Source organism: Hyla sarda, chromosome 8, assembly GCF_029499605.1.
Source record: "Hyla sarda isolate aHylSar1 chromosome 8, aHylSar1.hap1, whole genome shotgun sequence".
NCBI classification, from domain to species: domain Eukaryota; kingdom Metazoa; phylum Chordata; class Amphibia; order Anura; family Hylidae; genus Hyla; species Hyla sarda.
Genome location: NC_079196.1, coordinates 70,956,977 through 70,975,298, shown reverse-complemented (window position 1 = coordinate 70,975,298; position 18,322 = coordinate 70,956,977). Strand labels below are relative to the sequence as shown.

At 44.8% G+C, this 18,322-nt stretch overlaps 1 protein-coding gene across 1 annotated transcript in view; it reads left to right on the top strand.

The window, feature by feature from the left end:
• Positions 1-18,322, top strand: part of PCNT (pericentrin) — a 115,726-nt gene that overhangs the window by 79,372 nt on the left and 18,032 nt on the right. The window contains exons 30-44 of the mRNA XM_056536639.1: positions 501-566; positions 6,714-7,628; positions 7,885-8,055; positions 8,878-9,291; positions 9,759-9,852; positions 10,153-10,265; positions 10,395-10,589; positions 10,857-11,021; positions 11,115-11,310; positions 12,526-12,760; positions 12,909-13,050; positions 15,288-16,004; positions 16,286-16,521; positions 16,978-17,071; positions 18,143-18,307. Of these exons, the coding sequence (XP_056392614.1) occupies positions 501-566; positions 6,714-7,628; positions 7,885-8,055; positions 8,878-9,291; positions 9,759-9,852; positions 10,153-10,265; positions 10,395-10,589; positions 10,857-11,021; positions 11,115-11,310; positions 12,526-12,760; positions 12,909-13,050; positions 15,288-16,004; positions 16,286-16,521; positions 16,978-17,071; positions 18,143-18,307 (3,918 nt within the window). The remainder of the gene's footprint in view (positions 1-500; positions 567-6,713; positions 7,629-7,884; positions 8,056-8,877; positions 9,292-9,758; positions 9,853-10,152; positions 10,266-10,394; positions 10,590-10,856; positions 11,022-11,114; positions 11,311-12,525; positions 12,761-12,908; positions 13,051-15,287; positions 16,005-16,285; positions 16,522-16,977; positions 17,072-18,142; positions 18,308-18,322) is intronic.

Sequence of the window (18,322 nt, the reverse complement as noted above, 5' to 3'; positions counted from 1 at the left end):
CGTAAAATCTTTCTTTAGCCTTCATTGGGGGACACTGCATGCACCCATTTCTTCATTCTTTGACCGGATCCTCTTTCTCGGTCGCTCTTCATTGGGGAACACCTAACTACAGGGTATATGCTCTTGCCACTAGGAGGCGCTGACACTAGGAAAAAAAGTCTGCTCCTCCCTGGCAGGATATACCTGCCCACCTGCAGTGAGGTAATCAGTTTTAGCTAGTGTCAGCAGGAGGCAAGACACAGGTCTGGGAGCTCCCCAGACCTGGTTGAAAAAAATAATTATTTTCTAGTAAGGGCTGTTAGATTCTTTACTCCTTTTTTGTTTCCTTTTTTCAGGTGGGGGTTCAGGAGCATGGCGCTACCTGTTTCCCCCCCCCCCCCATATGCAGCTAAGGGTCATGGGTCATTAATGAATGCACCTTTAACCCCTTCCCGCCAGCGCCTGGGGTTGCACCTTGAGTCCAGGTCCCCTTATTTTCCCTGCTCGTCCCACTGTTGCAGCATGACATGAAGCAGGTGACTAAAAAGCTGGCTGAAGACATCCTGGGGGAGTATGTGGCGTATGAGGTGAGTATACATCCCCCACGCTCCCCCCCCCTGTCGAACGAACAGGAATACTATGCCCCTATTTCTGGGGCTGTTTATGCAGCTTTGGCTGCATCTACTGTGTGGGTGGGGGTGGGGGGGGTTACCAGGGAGCTGCACTGACGGCGGGAGCTACTTACACCTCAGTCGGGGATGCGTCCCTCCAGCCGGAGCCGTCACTCAATCACCTCTGCGCCGGGTCTGCTGTGCGGACCCTGCCAGGGTGCGCTCCAGGATAATCAGCTGGAGTTAGGGGGGCACATGGTGGCATGTAGCTCCACCCTTCTTCCCCTTATTACACTCGCTGCTGGGGGTGGGTTCAGTGAGGTATGCACCTCACACAACGGTGTTTAACTCCGTCCCCTACCTCGGAGCTATGCGGCGGCTTAGCAGGCGCTTCTAAGCGTGCTGCTCCGGTCGCCGTCACTCCTGGGACTGCCCGGCGATCTTTTTTTTTTTTTTTTCTCTTACTGCTCCCATGGGGTGGGCGTCCTGTTCTTCTCCCTTGGGGGCCTCGTGGACAGTCCCAGTGCAGGGTGCCTTGCTTCCCTCGCTTCTTCCCCGTTGAAGGAAGAGAAAGTTTAAAAAAAAGTCACTTAGTCCATTTGGTGTAGTTTGGCGCCCTCTTGTGGCCAATACTTGTATTGCACTCTACCTTCTATTGCAGTGCATGGTCCTTTGCTATGGTCGGTATTGGGGGCTGGGCTGCTGCACACATACCGCTTTATCTCTTTTTCAGTCTCCCTAGAGGGTGACCTGCTATACATTAAATGCATGAGCCGCTTAAGGTATCCCTTCGGTGTCCCTAGTTCTACATTATCGAACACATGGAGAAGGAGAAATGTCGGCACTGCCGCACTCACGATTCTGCCGGAGTATACTGGATCACTGCACCTTCAGATCCAAATGCCACAAATCCGGTGCTCAGTCCGCCATAAGCATAAGCGTAGAAAACTTGAAAGAAGAGATCGCAGACGGCACTCACGGAAACAGCAAGAAGTTAACTTCTTGCTGTTTCCGTGAGTGCCGTCTGCGATCTCTTCTTTCTAGTTCTAAATTGTTGCTCACTGTCATGGAGTATATGCCAACCGTCATGGCGGTTTATTGCCGGGGATTCATGGTCCCTTGGGAACTAACTGGGATATCTTCAGGCAATCTGTTCTCCGCTTCCACTGAGGGCCATTCCATGTGCAAGCTCTTTGCTTTTCTGGCAGACACTTGGGTCTCTTTTGAGGTTCCTCATCTGTGATGTCTGCCGGCCACCCATCGTGGGGTGTTCTTGGCATGTCATACTTTTATTCCCTTCTCCACAGGTTACCGCATCTAGTGCTCCGGATCTTCTCATCCAGCGCTAGGTCTCCAGGGAATATCCCTGCATGAGCATGGGTTGGACCTGATATCACTATGCCAAACAGTGGGCTCGCCTGTCACTCATCTCAAGGCTGCAGTGTCCACGGCTTGCTCTCCGATACCGCACTACTGTGTGAGGCGTCCGATGGAGTGTCCCGTTGTCTACTATGGACCCATACCAGTAAGCCAGACAGTGGTCTACATGGTTGCCTACACTGCCTGTCATACATCAAATGGGTGATGTATCTGCGGTTGGTCTTCTGGTACCTCACTACTGTGCGAGGTGCCGGCGGGATGAATCGTTGTCTATGGACCCATACCAGTAAGCCAGACAGTGGTCTGAATGGCTGCCTATACCGCCTTCCATACATCAAACGGCTGGTGTATCTGCAGCTGGAGTTCCGGTACCTCACCGCTGTGCGAAGTGCCCGACGGAATGACTTGCTGTTCACTTTGGATCCATAACGATAAGCCAGACAGTTGTCTGCATGTTTTCTTCTGCCGCCTGTCACCCGTCGCACATCTAATGTATGTGCAGCTGGAGTTCTGGTACCTCACTGCTGTGCGCGGTATGCTTGGAACTTAGCCAGCGTGTCCCACGGTCACTATACGGGATATCAGGGATGCATTTCACGGCTCCTCTGCTTCCCTCTATCTCCCAGGGGGTGGGGTTTCTCTGCCTCCCCGCCCTCCCACCTATGGCTAAGGGGCACAGTTATCGCCTGTCTAACTGTTCCCTTTTCGCCACACGCCTGCGGGTGTTCTTGTTCAGCCAGACTGTTTTCTACTGTTTCCGCCGCCATTGGTCTCAGACCTCTGGGCTGCCGCGGACATAGCCAGCTTTCCCGTACCTCACTGCTGGGTGAGGAAACTGAAGTAGGGTCCCTAAAAGTATGCGGGATTGATACCAGTCAGACAATCCTTCGTCTGTTGGGTTTTCTACACCACCAGGTCGCCTGTTGGATGGGCCGCACTCTAGTACCTCGCTTTCTGTGGGAGGGGGAATGGAGTGACCCTGGGTGCTCACGAATTCTATACCTGCCGGCCAGATGGTTTTCCACAGGGCTTACTACTAGGGCTGGGCAGTATGACCAAATATGTGTATCACAGTAGTTTTATAACTTACGGTGGTTCCACGGTATATAACGGTATTTTCACACATACACCCCCCCCCCCCCCCCCCAAATCATGTGACCCACCAGCGCTGTTCTGATTCGGTATGAACTGGTATACTGCCCAGCCCTACTTTCTATGTCGGGTCAACTACCTTTTTCAGTAGTTTCGAGTGAGTATCCCCGTGAGTGCCCCATGGGCCTTATACTATGCACCACATACTGGTTTACAGGGTTACCTACTTGGCCAGGTCCCTCTCTGCATGCCTGCTACTCTGTCTGCAGGCTGGTATCTCACTTCACTGTGTGTTTCCGTATGCGGGACCCGGCGTGGCCACTGTCCCTTTGCCACGTAGCCAAACTGTGTCTGCATGGTGTTCTAATCCACCTGGTCGCATGCCCCGTTTCTGCCAATGCTACGGCTGCAGTCGGGTGTCTCTCTTTCCAGGTGTAGTTCTGCAGAGTGTGTACCTGTGGGTTCTTGGGACCCTTTCTATCTGTTAGTCACACTGTCTGCATTTTTCCTGCTCTATTCTCCTTTCTTAGATTGCGATGTTGGTCTGCTAGAGGTATACCTCCCTTCCTGCTGGTCCCTTGGATGTCTGCGGTTTATTTTGTGTCTGCAGTCTTGGTACTGCTATCGGGGTAACCATGTCTGTGATCCTACATATGCTAATACAGCTCTGTAGGTGTAGAGCCCACCTTTCCTTTGGTTCGGTGGGATGAGCCCTTGGGGCTTCCGGTGATTTTGTTTCTGTAGTTCCACGGCGGTTGAGCACTTCTGTTCTGACATGGGGCCTGCTGGGTCGACAGTCAGTTCAGCCTCTCCCTTTCCCTCAAGGTGTTTTTTCCGGGGGTTTCTGTCCGGGGTGGCTCAGGCACCTACTCGTCACTGTCTGGAATGGCTCTCAACACACCTTGTATTTTTTGCCAAGCTCCAGTCTATAGGATTCCGATCCCTCTGGGGACACACAAGGTGGCTCCTCCAGACAGCGATGGTTGCCGCTGGGGCCTGAGGGCTCCGTCCACCCTGTAATTGTCCGTGGCTGTGGGGCAGATTTTCGCTGCTCCTGGCGCGCTTGCCAATCCCCTTTCTACAGGGGGTATGGGATCAGGGTGCTTGGCATGGGTCTGTACTTGAGTTTTCATCTCGACCACCCTTGTTTTCCCTCCTTCGGAGGGACTAATTTGATGAGTTTTTTTCTGCTGCCAAGATGATGCACTCCTGCTGTTCCCACTATTTAGGTGGAGCATCTGGCGGGACCCTTTGTTTTTTTTTGCTGAGAGCATTCAACAGTGCTTTTTACTGTCTAGGCTTGTGTGCTTACTGTCCACTATTGCAGCCTGGCTCTCTTCTGTTTTTTTTTATCTACTGCTGCTCAAGCAACCTGGGCTCTCTCCTCTGTTGGAAGAGTTTGTACAATCTCCCTGGAAGGGTGTCGACCGATATCGTTTTTTAGGGCCGATACCGATAGTCGGTGCAGGTCAGGGCCGATAGCCGATAACTTATACCGATATTCCGGTATAAGTTATCGGCTATTTAACCCCCTGCGACACCACTGCAGATGATTGATTTAAAGCGGGCGCTTTAAATCAATGATCTGCAGTGGCTTTTGCGGGGCCATAGGCCGCCGCCACCACCCGCTTCTCTCCCCTACCTGCCAGGGTGCTCCGGGCCATCCATCCATCGTTCATGTAGTGTCCGGGGGCGTTCCGGGTGGAGGGTGAACCGGTCCAGGCTGTCCTTCTTCTCCGGCGGTCATCTTCTCCACTCCGGGCAGGCTCCGGCCTAGTACGCTGCATAGTCACGGCGTAGCGGCATCTATGCAGCGTACTAGGCCGGAGCCTGCCCGGAGTGGAGAAGACCGTGGGAGAAAGACAGCCCGGACCGGACCACCCTCCACCCGGAACGCCCCCGGACACTACATGACGGATGGCCTGGACCACCCCCATTACGGGTAATTTTAATTTTTTTAATGACTCGGAGGGTGGGGGAGGGGCCCGACCGGTATAGCGGTATGGGAAAAAATCCATACCGGTATACCGCCTAGCATCACGGTGGGGGGTGCGACGCGGGTCGGGGGTGCGGCGGGTTGAGGTGGTGGGGGTGGTGCGGGGGGCGGTGCATTATCTGCTTATCGGCAAGATAATTGCCGATACCGATAATACCCAAAATCGTGATTATCGGCCGATAATATCGGCCATACCGATAATCGGTCGATCCCTAGTTCTTCCTTCCCTTTTTGTCTGAATCTACGTCTCCTGTTTACTTGTTTGTCTCTCTGGTTTCCGGGATGCCCCCTTTTCAGAGTGTTTGCCGCTCCTTTCTTCCTTTTGGGGTCCATGTCCTCCCGAAATTGGAGGGCGTTCCGGTCATCTGCATTATGCCAGTGCGGCGATTGTGTCCTTCGGGGTGCTCAGGTAAGGCCCCTGGGACAGGGTTTTTTGGGGTCTGCGGCTGTTCAGGTCTTTGCTCTCATGCACCAGACCTCTCCAGAGCAGAAGTCAATCTTACTTTTTTTTTTCCGGTGGTTTCCTGTCTCTCTATATGACCCGGTTGTCTTGGGTCTCTACAGAAGATGGCCCCTTCCTTTGGCATCCTAGTCAATCTCCTTGGATGGGAGATCTTCCGGGAGCTCAATTTGATTGGGCCTAGTGTGTCTCCGACCTGTGGACACGGGAGTTCAGTCTCGGGACTGATTCCTTTTCTCTGGTTTTTTTTTCCCACCCTAGGGGACTGCTTTGGTACGTCCCGTCAGTATTTGTGTCCCCCAATGAAGAGCGACTGAGAAAAGGAGATTTTTTTTGTACTCCCCGTAAAATCTTTCTCGTAGCCTTCATTGGGGGACACCGCACCCACCCATTTCTTCATCCTTTTTCCAGAATATTTTTTCCGGTTCTCAGGTTATCTGGGATTCCTTTCTAGGGTCCTTCGGACGTATGTCTTTGTTGGCTTCTCCTACTGCTTTGTGACAAAACTGATTACCTCACTTCCGGTGGGGGGGGGGACCCGACTTTTTTTTCCCCTAGTGGCAAGAGCATTTACCCAATAGTATCTGTGTCCCCCAATCAAGGCTACAAGAGATTTTATGGCGAGTACAAAGTCTTTTTTTAGTTTATTTTTTTTCCCCCAACCTACAGACCCATATATATATATATAAGGGCTTGTTTTTTGCATGGCCAATTGTACTGAGTAATTGCACCTCTCATTTCAAAATGAATAGGGGATAAGATGTTTTCAGTGGAGTACCCCTTTAATGTGTCAGGGCGTACAGGTTAAAGCGCAATTGTCACTAAGAATATGCTTGTGAAGCTCCACACACAGTGCACTAGGGCTTCACAAGCATATTCTTAACACACCTTTTATCAATAAATTTGGCTGTTTTGTATTTACAAATACACTGTTTTAGAATTGCTCCGGCAGTCAGACAACAGTCGAAGAAGCGGAGTCTGCTCTGCTCCAGGCGGCACTACGGAACCTAGCAATGATAAAGGCTAGGTCCCACTAGCTCAGGGCCAACTGAAAAACAAAGTTGAAGCTTGCAGAGCAAAAAAGTGGTGCAAATTGCCATATGCATTTTATATAATGGCTTGCAATAGGGCAACTTTCTGTTTCTAGATAACACATTTAAAGTAAGACTTGCTTTTTATGCTTTCTCAATTCTAGGCAACATGCTCTCAATCTGCAGAACTGGAGGAATTAAGATCACTTGTTGAACTTCTTCGCAGTGACCAAGACAGGTTACGCAAGGACAAGGAAGAGGAAGTGGAGCAGCTTCATGAAGTGATTGAAAAACTGCAACATGAGCTGGAGCAATTGGGTCCAAACAGGCATGAAATCAGTGACAGTCAAGAAAGTCTGGATCAGCTGGGGCTCGGTGAAGTGGAGAACCTACAAAGGGAACTGAGAAAAGGAGCTCAACAATTACAAGGAGGAAGCACTAGTCAAGAAAGGCAAGATGATAAAAGGTCCTCAGACAATGCTAAACTGGAAGCTTTACAAAAAGAATTGGAAGAGAAAGAAACTCTGCATATCACTGAAATTGAGGTCCTGGAAAAGAATTTACACAATATACATCAATCTAGCAGGCAGCATGAACAAGCACTAGAGTCTCTTAAAGTGCAACATCGGAATATGCAGGAGGAGAATGAGCTCCTCAGGAGTCGTTTGTCAGAGCAAGAAGAACAAATTGTCAGCCTCTCCACTCAGCTACAAGAACTACAAGATGTATTGCGAGAGAAGGAAGGTTTCCTTTTGGAAAAAGAACTTTTAGTTCAGACCATGCAGGAAGAGAATGCAGCTGATCGAGCAGAATTTGAGAATCTGCTGGCTCAGAGTGCACTGTCTTTAGAAGCTGCCAAAACGGACCTTCAAAAAATGCAAGAAGAGACAGTTACTCGTCAAGAACTAGAGGCAAGATGTTCCAATGAACAAAAGGAGAAAGAACAAGAGTACAAACATGAAATACATTGTCTAAAGCAACAGCTCAGCGACTGGAAGGGAAAAGCTCAGAGCCTCAGTGAAGAGGTGCAAACACAAACTGAGGAGGAATTCATGGAATCTCAAGCACTACTCCATCTGGTGAGCCATCACTACATTCAGCTATTTTCCAGAGCATCCAGTGCTTTGTTTCTGTCCTGTAATAATTGCTGACTAACAAGTTGCATGGTGCATTGAATAGCTCCAAATGTTTTTGTGGTCAAACCAAAAAAAAACACCTTGGTGTCTGTTATGTACTTCACTATCTACAGTTACATGGGACAAGTACATTTAAAGACTTTAAATAATAGAACAGAGCATGTGTGTGTTACGTTTATGGTCAATTTTTTTTTTCTAGGTTTCTTTGAAGGAGCAATTAAATTCTGCAGAGAACTTGGCAAGTATGAGAGAAGCTGATCTTCATAGTGCCCATGCTCAGCTTGCCAACATGAAACAAGAACTAGAGGAATTGCATGCCGAATGTGAATGTAGAGAAACTAAAGCCCAAGATCTCTTCCAGCAGCTTCAGGTGTGAACATAAAGGATGAGAATGATTTACAATGTTCAGTGGTTTCCCAGGTTTAACATTTAACATACAAGAAAAACTACACAAGAGGACATAGTTTAAAAAAAAAAATAAAGCAAAGGTTTATGCAGTATTATCAGGAAATATTACATAAAGTGGTAGCTGCAAATACAGTGAAGTTTTGCAAGCATTGTTTAGTATCCAAACATACTTTACTAAACAGTGCAGGAAGTCAATTAAAAGTGTGTTATACTTATCTTAGACTACACCTTCTACAAATGCAGGTTGTTTAAAAATCTGGTGCATCTTTATCCTGTCTGGTTTTAGTTTTGCACCTTTTTTTTAAGTTGGTTTAAATGTGGCGCAGGTTGTTTTGGTGCAAATTGCCCTAGATGTTGGCACAGACCTTTTTTCTATTTATTCCCCTTACCTGTCTCTTCAGTAATGAGCTTCTCTAATTACATGATCAACTATAACTGAAGTTAGGGTCACTGACCTTCTGAGGCAAATATACATCGGAAACCTGTGAAAATGGAATGCGTCCCTATAGATATGCAGACAGACAGAAGCCCTATTGAATTCAATGATCCCGAATGTAGTTAGCTACTGACATTGGGTAATTTTTTTGAGCATATACATGTTTTGTCTAGTGCAGTGAACAATCCTTTTCAGTCCTAGACAAGTCCCAATGTGTACATGCTACAGAAGGCAGAATCTTAGTGTGATTGAGTATTTAGAAGGGATCTGTCTACCTTCCTGACCTGTCTATGTAATTAATATTATTGATGTCTGATTTTTTTTTTTTTTTTTTTTTTTTAAACACAGAAACGAGAGGTTTGTGTTGCAGAGTTGCAGATGCACTCCCAGAATCTTGGTACTCAGGTTAAGAAACTGCAAGATGTTCTAGTAAGCCAAGAAGCCATGATTGCACTGATGTCAGGTGATTTAACAAAATGTGTGAAACACATGCCTGACCTGTCAAGACCTGGAAAAGCTAGAAGCTTCTCTGAAAGTGTAACTGACTTGAGTACCTGGGACTCCCCTGAAGTGGTTCGAAAACAAGAGGAAGCAACACACAGCCTGGGAGCATTTACACCCTTCTCTGAACTGAGCATTGATCACAGTGCTGACCTTATGATATCAAAATTCTCTTGCAAAAGAACTGACAGTTGTAACCTTTTAGGATCCAGCACTCCATCTTTGTCTGAAAGCAACTTCTCTGCACAGGTGGCTAGTCCAGTAAGTTTAGTGTGTGTGTGTGTGTGTGTGTGTGCGTGTGTGTGTGTGGTAGGGGAATATGCAAAGCAGCTCATTACCTCACCTTTTCAGGTAATGTTCCCTGGTCATCTTAGCTCCTGTTAAGGAATATAAAAAGCTGATCGGGATTTTATGCCAAGCCAGACTACTCCCCAAAAGGGAAGTTTCTACCCATCTGCATTACCTGAAAAGGTGATTTAATGAGCTGCTTTGCATATTCCCCTACCCAGAATGCCCGCGGAGTGCTTAAATACTCACCGTATATAATATATATATACACACACATATAATATAATGTGTGTGTGTGTGTGTATATATATTATATATAAAATAAAAATTTTATTTATATATGGTGTACCAGTATAAAGTTTAAGCAATTCTTATTTTCAATTTGTAACTTCAAGATTGTCAAATGCAGTATGTGACAATTGTGAACTCTTCTCCTTCAGCCAAAAGATGCAGGACACACAGATTATGGCTCTTGTGATGACTTGGGGAGCTCTAGGGACGACCAGGTGGATTCTGTGAAGTCTGATGAACTGGGTAAAAGCAAATTTCATCTGCATCTTTGCCACTCAAGGCTGTGTTGGTTCATTGACTGTGATGGTCATGTGCCAGTACAGCATGTTACAGCTTTAAGAATGTATGCAATTGTTTGCCTCTGTGGTTTTGCCAGTAAGTATGGCACATCACTGCTCTTTGAGTACAAGTAAAATATCCAAGATGTTACCTTTGAACATGCTTCAAGGCAGTTAGGGGGATGGGTATGCACAAGCTGTTTTTGGAAGGTTTTGTCTAGGTCCTGTTTTTGTGAATACTTCCATACAGAAAATCTGCTTATAGATTACAGGCCTGAAGCTGGCACTAAGACCGAGCTGAATTATATGGAGAACTTGCTTCAAGTTAGAAAAAAAATGGATTCAGTAAGCCCAACTGGGCTATCTCCACAACTACAGGTAAATTTTCCTTATAACTGCTGTTTTTAGGTGTGTTCCCCCCCCCCCCCCCCCCTTTTCAGGGATACCCAAAGCCTTTTTATTTTATTGTGCTAATGCACAGTTGTTTTATTTCATCACTTTGTGCAGAGAATGTTAAATATGGTGCACCAGGAAAGCTGCAAAATCCTAGAATTGTCTGAACGTCCTCTGGTTAAATCTGTTTCGGACAGTGCTGATCTTGCACTCAAGATGGATACTTGGCAGAAGGAGAAACAGACCTTGCAAGAAACCATCCAGTCACTGAGTTCAGCTTTAGCTCAGGCTGCAGACAAAGGAGAGAAGGTACAGGTTTTCTAAATGCTACAATATGTAACACTAGGACAATGCTGTAGTTCCTTGCATTGCCATTAATATTAGTACATCAATAAAAGGATGCAAGTAAACATTTAAGAAACTGAGGCACCCGCATGAGCACAGTGGCCTTTTCAAACAGCGGATCAGGAGTCAGATCCCTGCAATCCAATAATATCCTATCCGGAGGGGAGGCCATCAATTTTGACAAGCTGGATAACCCCTTTTTTTTTTTTTTCCCTCTTTGCTTAATACTAGGAAAGCACATCCGTGGACTGGAGAAGGGACCTGCTGCAGAGTGTGCAGGCACTGTTGGAAAGTGAGAGAGTGTATCTGAGACTGGAACTTCAGTCTGATATTCTCCATGGCTCTGGAGACAAAAATTTACTGTCAGAAAAGATGGAGCATCTCATTAAGGAGCAGGTTGGCACAAACTAAAATAACTTGTCCTTTTGACTTGAAATACTTTGCATATTCCTTAACGGGTGAAAAAAAAAATCTAAATCTTTTTTTCAGGAGGAACAGAAACGTCTAGTCTTGGAGCATGTTCTTGCTGTAGATCGTAGTAGTCTGGTATCTGAAATTCAGGACCTACGATCACAGCTGCGTATGGCTCATCTGCAAAATCAGGAGAAACTTCAAAAACTGCAGGATACTCTTACCAGCACTGAGGAGAAAGGCAATACGAGAGAACATCAGCTACGCAGACAAGGTAGGTAAACTGACTTAATGGCTCATTTGCATTGCATAGCTTGTGTGGCAGCAGGGTGGTTTTCTGTGCATCACAGACCCAAAAGCACTCTGGGGAACATTTATGCAAACCAATGTATAGGCAGTTGCTTATACTACTAACCAATCAGATTGCTTCTTTTCTTTCCGAAAAGGTCTCTGTAACATGAAAGAAGCGATCTGATTGGTTGGTTTGGGTTACTGCATCACTCTTCCTCTACACAGATTTTTCTAAATGTGCCACTGTGTGTTGCCTCACTTATCGGCATTTTGGCCAAGATCAAGTGTAATACCTTCCCTGTTGGCGGTGTGGAAGACCACCAAGGCAGGATGGCGAACCACACAGTAGGACGGGTGTACCAGGGATGGCTGTATAGCACAGCAGTCATCCCCGATGAGACCTGTTCCCTGCTGGATCTGGCCTTAAGGTCCGTGTAGAGTGAAAGCCGAGGTGCACAAGTGCCCTGGGAGTGGTGACCCAGGGGTGCCAGAATTCACTTGGGATTCGCAACCCCACTTGAAGGAAAGCATGTAGCACGCACTTTTTCTCTCACTCTTCTGGGCACTCAACCTTAGTATCCCCCGGGCCTTCCGGCTAGGATCGGGGAATTTATAGATCCGGTCGGATGTCCGGGCAGTATTACACACTGCGCACATCCACTTATTTATTTTTTGTCACTGTGTGCACTTCTTGTGTTTGTTTTGTCCACTAGGTTTTGGTAGGGTGCGGTAGCCCTTTTGGGTGTCCCTCCTGCCGGTCTAGGGGGGAGGTGTGTGTGGCCATGATGTTCCTCACCTCCCTTCTATACCCCGTGGCAACCCTGTTTCGGCAGGATGCCAAACCGGTTTTACTGGTTCCTTGGTGACAACCTGGTTAACACATAGTTGTCCGCCGGGAACACTTTCGGTCCCTGAGTAGCTTTGACGAAAGGGGACATTGTACCTGAAACCTTGCAGGTGCCTTTTGGTCCGGAGGCAAAGGGTTTGGTTTGTTTGGGGGCCTCTCTCCTTTCGGAGAAGGACTTGCGATATACCGCATTCTCGTGCCCTTTTTTTTTTTTTTTTTTTTTTTTTTTTTCAACCATTGTGTTGTATTTTTGGATTTTGGTGTAAATTTTTTTTCCTCCTAGGCACACCAATATTGTGGCGCAATCTCAGAAATGTTAAGTGTGTCTTAAATAGGACATTTTCTTTTTAGTGGAGTTGTTAGAGTACAAACTACAGCAGGAAGCTTCCATTGCTGAAGATGTCAAAGGATCTTTGTTGCGAGAAAAGGAACGAGCAACAGAACAGTACAAACTTCTACTCCAGGAACAGGCAGCGGTGTCTCAGCTACGTTCTGAGCAAGAGGAAAAAGTGCTGGAGATGGAGAATCTCAGAAAGTCACAAAAGGAGCTGCAGAAAGAGCTTCAGGTGGAAACATCCAGACTGAGGTATGAGTCAAGTGTTCACTTAATGTTCACTTTTAGGCACACACAATGCATTAATTCCTTTTAGATAACTTCCCGTACAGTCCCTTCCATTATGTATTACTTATTCTTGGTAAGACAAGCTTTTATTTTTTTTTCTTCTCCTCTTTAGAGATGAACTGGAAAATAAAGAGAAGAATATGTCTGCTTATATAAAGACAATGCAAACTGAAAGCATGGTGGAAAAACAGAAATTGAAGGAGGCAATGTCATTTCTTCAAAGTACTTTGGAAATCAAGGAGAAGTCCTTGCAGGTAATGCATCAAAAACACACCTATTACTGGAATTCTCCCCATTAACATTAACCCCTTAACAACAATGGACGTAAATGTACGTAATGGTGCTGTGGTACTTAACGCACCTGTGGTACTTAACGCACCATTTACACGCCGCCATGATCGCGAGCACCAGAGCAGTGCTCGCGTCATGCGCGGCAGGTCCCGGTTGCTATCAGCAGCCAGGGACCCGCCGGTAATGGCGGACATCCGCGATCGCACGGCCATGTCCGCCATTAACCCCTCAGATGCCGTGATCAATACAGATCACTGCATCTGCGGCAGTGCGGTACTTTGAGCTGCTGCGGGGATCCGGTCATCTAGCATGGCAGCCGGAGGTCCCCTCACCTGGCTCCGGCTGTCTCCTGGGGTCTTCTGCAGACCAGAGCAGAAGATCACCAATAATACTGATCACCAATAATACTGATCAGTGCTATGTCCTATACATAGCACTGAACAGTATTAGCAATCAAATGATTGCTATAAATAGTCCCCTATGGGGACTATTAAAATATGGAAAAAAAAGTGAAAAAAAATGTAAAATAAAAAAGTAAACAAGTGAAAAATCCTCTCCCCAATAAAAAAGTAAAACGGCCGTTTTTATGATGTTACATAAATAATACATATTTGGTATCGCCGCGTGCGTAAAAGTCTGAACTATTAAAATATATTGTTATCCCGTATGGTGAACGGCGTAAATGTAAAAAAAAATATTTAACCCCTTAACGACGCAGGACGTATATTTACGTCCTGCGCCGGCTCCCGCGATATGAAGCGGGATCGCGCTGCGATCCCGCATCATATCGCGTGGGTCCCGGCGCTAATCAACGGCCGGGACCCGCGGCTAATACCACACATCGCCGATCGCGGCGATGTGCGGTATTAACCCTTTAGAAGCGGCGGTCAAAGCTGACCGCCGCTTCTAAAGTGAAACTGAAAATATCCCGGCTGCTCAGTCGGGCTGTTCGGGACCGCCGCGGTGAAATCGCGGCGTCCTGAACAGCTGATCGGACACCGAGAGGGCTCTTACCTGCCTCCTCGGTGTCCGATCGACGAATGACTGCTCCGTGCCTGAGATCCAGGCAGGAGCAGTCAAGCGTCGATAATGCTGATCACAGGCGTGTTAATACACGCCTGTGATCAGCATTAGAGATCAGTGTGTGCAGTGTTATAGGTCCCTATGGGACCTATAACACTGCAAAAAAAAGTAAAAAAAAAAGTGTTAATAAAGGTCATTTAACCCCTTCCCTAATAAAAGTTTGAATCACCCCCCTTTTCCCATAAGAAAAATAAAACAGTGTAAAAAAAAATAAAAATAAACATATGTGGTATCGCCGCGTGCGTAAATGTCCGAACTATAAAAATATATCATTAATTAAGCCGTACGGTCAATGGCGTACGCGCAAAAAAATTCCAAAGTCCAAAAAAGCGTATTTTGGTAACTTTTTATAACATTAAAAAATGAATAAAAAGTGATCAAAAAGTCAGATCAAAACAAAAATCATACCGATAAAAACTTCAGATCACGGCGCAAAAAATGAGTCCTCATACCGCCCCGTACGTGGAAAAATAAAAAAGTTATAGGGGTCAGAAGAGGACATTTTTAAATGTATAAATTTTCCTGCATGTAGTTATGATTTTTTCCAGAAGTGCGACAAAATCAAACCTATATAAGTAGGGTATCATTTTAACCGTATGGACCTACAGAATAATGATAAGGTGTAATTTTTACCGAAATATGCACTGCGTAGAAACGGAAGCCCCCAAAAGTTACAAAATGGCGTTTTTTTTTCGATTTTGTCGCACAATGATTTTTTTTTCCGTTTCGCCGTGCATTTTTGGGTAAAATGACTAATGTCACTGCAAAGTAGAATTGGTGACGCAAAAAATAAGCCATAATATGGATTTTTAGGTGGAAAATTGAAAGGGGTATGATTTTTTAAAGGTAAGGAGGAAAAAACGAAAGTGCAAAAACGGAAAAACCCTGAGTCCTTAAGGGGTTAAAGTCCAAAATTTCTGCTTTTTTTTTTTTTTTTTTTTTGTCACATTTTATTCCAAAAAAATTTATAAAAAAAAATGTATAAAAAGTTAAGTGGTTTAGCAAGTTAAGGCTATGGAAGCTGACTGGATAGGTGATAAAAATAAGTAGTAATATGCTTGGTTTGTTTTTTTGGCTGATTAGTAGACTTAACATCCTTCATTGCTTTTCATGTCAGGAAACCTCACGGTCTCTTGAGGAGCAGAAAATGCTAAATGCCAAAATGTCAGCAGCTCTCGCTCAAGAGCAAACATTCTGCAGCAACCTTAAAAAAGAACTGGAAATAGAGCAGTCTCGTTGTAAAGCACTACTTGCTCAAGAACAGAGCAAACTATCAGAGGCAGCAAAGCTGTTGGAGAAGGAAAAGCAGCATTCATTAAGTCTTTCAAATGCCTTGACTCTCGAGCATGGTGTTCTTGAACAGCTAAGACAGCAGCATGCTCGAGAACTTGCCAAAAAAGTGGACGAGATGCAGCAGGAACACAAGGTAGTACAAGCATTACAGAGTGAACTGGAAGCAGAGAGGAAGCGTGCTAGGGACCTTGCTGCCATGATTGAGAAGACCCAACAGCAGGTAGTCCATGCCAAACGACAACTAGAATCTGAAGTACAAGCCTGTCGTGAGGAAATGCAAAAAGAAAAAGAGGCTGGAGTCAAGTTGCGTGCACTGCTGGAGTCCTTACAGAGTCAGAAACAACAACTGGACTGTGTTTTAGAGCAGCAGGAAGAACGCGAACTTCGTCTGCAGAAGGAGCGTGATCAATACCAAGCTCAAGTCTTAAATTTTCAGGAAAAGGAAAGAACCTGGGTAAAAGAACTGGAGCAGGAGTCAAGAAGATTGAAACAAGCAGAAGCAAGTAGAGTCCAAGAAGAGGAGCAGAATTGTCAAATAATGGTGAGTTCTGAGCAGCTTGGGTTATAGTATACAGTACTGTATAGTCATATTTAGATTATATTGCACACAAAGGTGGTTTAGTTGCACACTCAGAGAATTCTGACACATAATCATAGAAATTTTCGATCAGGACACATCTTATCTAATGTAAATGCCAACATTTTAGAACTTATTGTGTCTGTAACAAACTAAGGGCAGTCTGACTTACTTTAGTACTTGGTTTTGTGTATTGTACACTCTGAAGGAAAAAAGCATTGGCTTCATAGACTGTGTTAAATTAGGACTTACAGATACAACATGAACGGGACAGACGTCGTATCCAGGAACTTCAGCAGATGCTTGCAGACCTAGAAGAACAAGAACGTGATCTAGCTTCCCGAAAGAACAAATTCAGGAATGACAGCAGTACCTCTACTAAAAATGTCAATTACTTAACCACTAACATGCAAAGAATATGGCAACAGCTGCTTCACACTGTGCTTCAAGTGAAGAAATGGGTGCAGAACAAAAGTGACAGGTAAGCTGTACACTATGAAAGAGAGTCAACTTTAGAGTTTGTGTTCAGTGTTCTCAATTTCTTCATGGCTGTGCTATGATAGAGATACTTGCATAGAAATCTGTGAAATCACAGGTGCACACAGGGAAATAGCTGTTAGCATATTAGGCCTATGCATAGCTGCCATTAAAGGATGTGAGTGGTGCTGTTTAAAGAAATCTGCTCAGTGTTTTATTATTATTATTATTATTTTTTTTTTTAACCCTGGGCAAGCCGTCTTTTATATAGAGTCCTTTGTGACAATTTTCAGATTGTGCACAAGACAATCTACAGATGCACCAGATTTATCAAACAGCCTGAGCCACTGTGATAAAACTAACTCATCTGAAGTATGTCCATCTGAGTTTACCATCTCTTAAAAATACAGTTTTAGTAAAATTTTCCCCATTATGCTGTTATTTTTTTTTTCTCCCCCAGATCGCATGAAGGGTTCCCAGATGAGGCTGAAGTGACGGCACTGTTGGACTCTCTTTCAGAGCTGAGGTCTGAATTGCAGAGAGGATATGTCCAGGTTGGTGTTTTAATGTTTCACTTACTATAATTATTAAGAGAAGCTGCAGTCATGCAAGCATGTATGCATATAAAAAATACAGAATACAGGCTGTAAAATGTTTATACCCTGTGATGTTCTGTTTTTTTTTTTTTTTTTTTTTTTTTTAGGACGCAGTAAGTGGGGTTATTTGTGGTGTTTGTATAAAATGTGTAACCTGATTATAAAAAAAAGTCCATTATAAAATAAATCTGATTTCAAATAAGAAAAGCAGTGGGTCTTGCTTTAGAAACACTGGCCTTGACTATACCTTACAGTTGCAGATGAAGTGTAGTTTTACAAGCTTGTAACTTAAAGGGGTATTCCAGGCAAAAACTTTTTTTTTTTTATATATATCAACTGGCTCCGGGAAAGTTAAACAGATTTGTAAATTACTTCTATTAAAAAATCTTAATCCTTCCAATAGTTATTAGCTTCTGAAGTTTTCTGTCTAACTGCTCATTGGTGATGTCACGTCCCGTGAGCTGTGCATGATGGGAAAATATCCCCATAGGAACTGCAACGCTCCCGGGACGTGAGTCATCAGAGAGCAGTTAGACAGAAAACAACAACTCAACTTCAGAAGATAATATCGCTCGAAAAATTAAGATTTTTTTAATCAAAGTAATTTACAAATCTGTTTAACTTTCCGGAGCCAGTTGATATATAAAAAAAAGTTTTGGCCTGGAATATCCCTTTAAATGAAATGTCAACCATGTAATTATTGGATGTGCAAAGTTTTGAGAAACTCTTTACAGTACGTAAGGTAAAGTTACCTTTTTAGGCCAGCTTAAGAGGAGCATAATATAGCTGCTTAACTAAGACCATATTATGACCTCAAGTCCCAGGGCAACCACTGGTCATCAAACGAAGACTTATTTTTGAACCAAGACTCGCAGCTGTAATATGGACACAGAAATGCATTCATATTATGTTTGTCTTAAACTAGCCTAAAGATAGAAGTTAACAAAATAAAAACTTCCATGAAAGTTTATAGAATGCCCAATGGAACAGGTTGGTTTGGTTTCACCACTTTCTCTTTGCTTCCTCTAGCAGCCATCGCAGTCTCCATCCAGAGTGATCGATATATTGAAACGTGAGAATGAGGAGCTTGCGAGCTCTGTATCACAGCTTACAAAAGAGAAACTAGAACTGAAAAGTCAACTATCCAAACTAGTCAAGAGCCATCAAGAATCCCTTCAGAAAACTAATAATCAGGTATACATTGGGGGG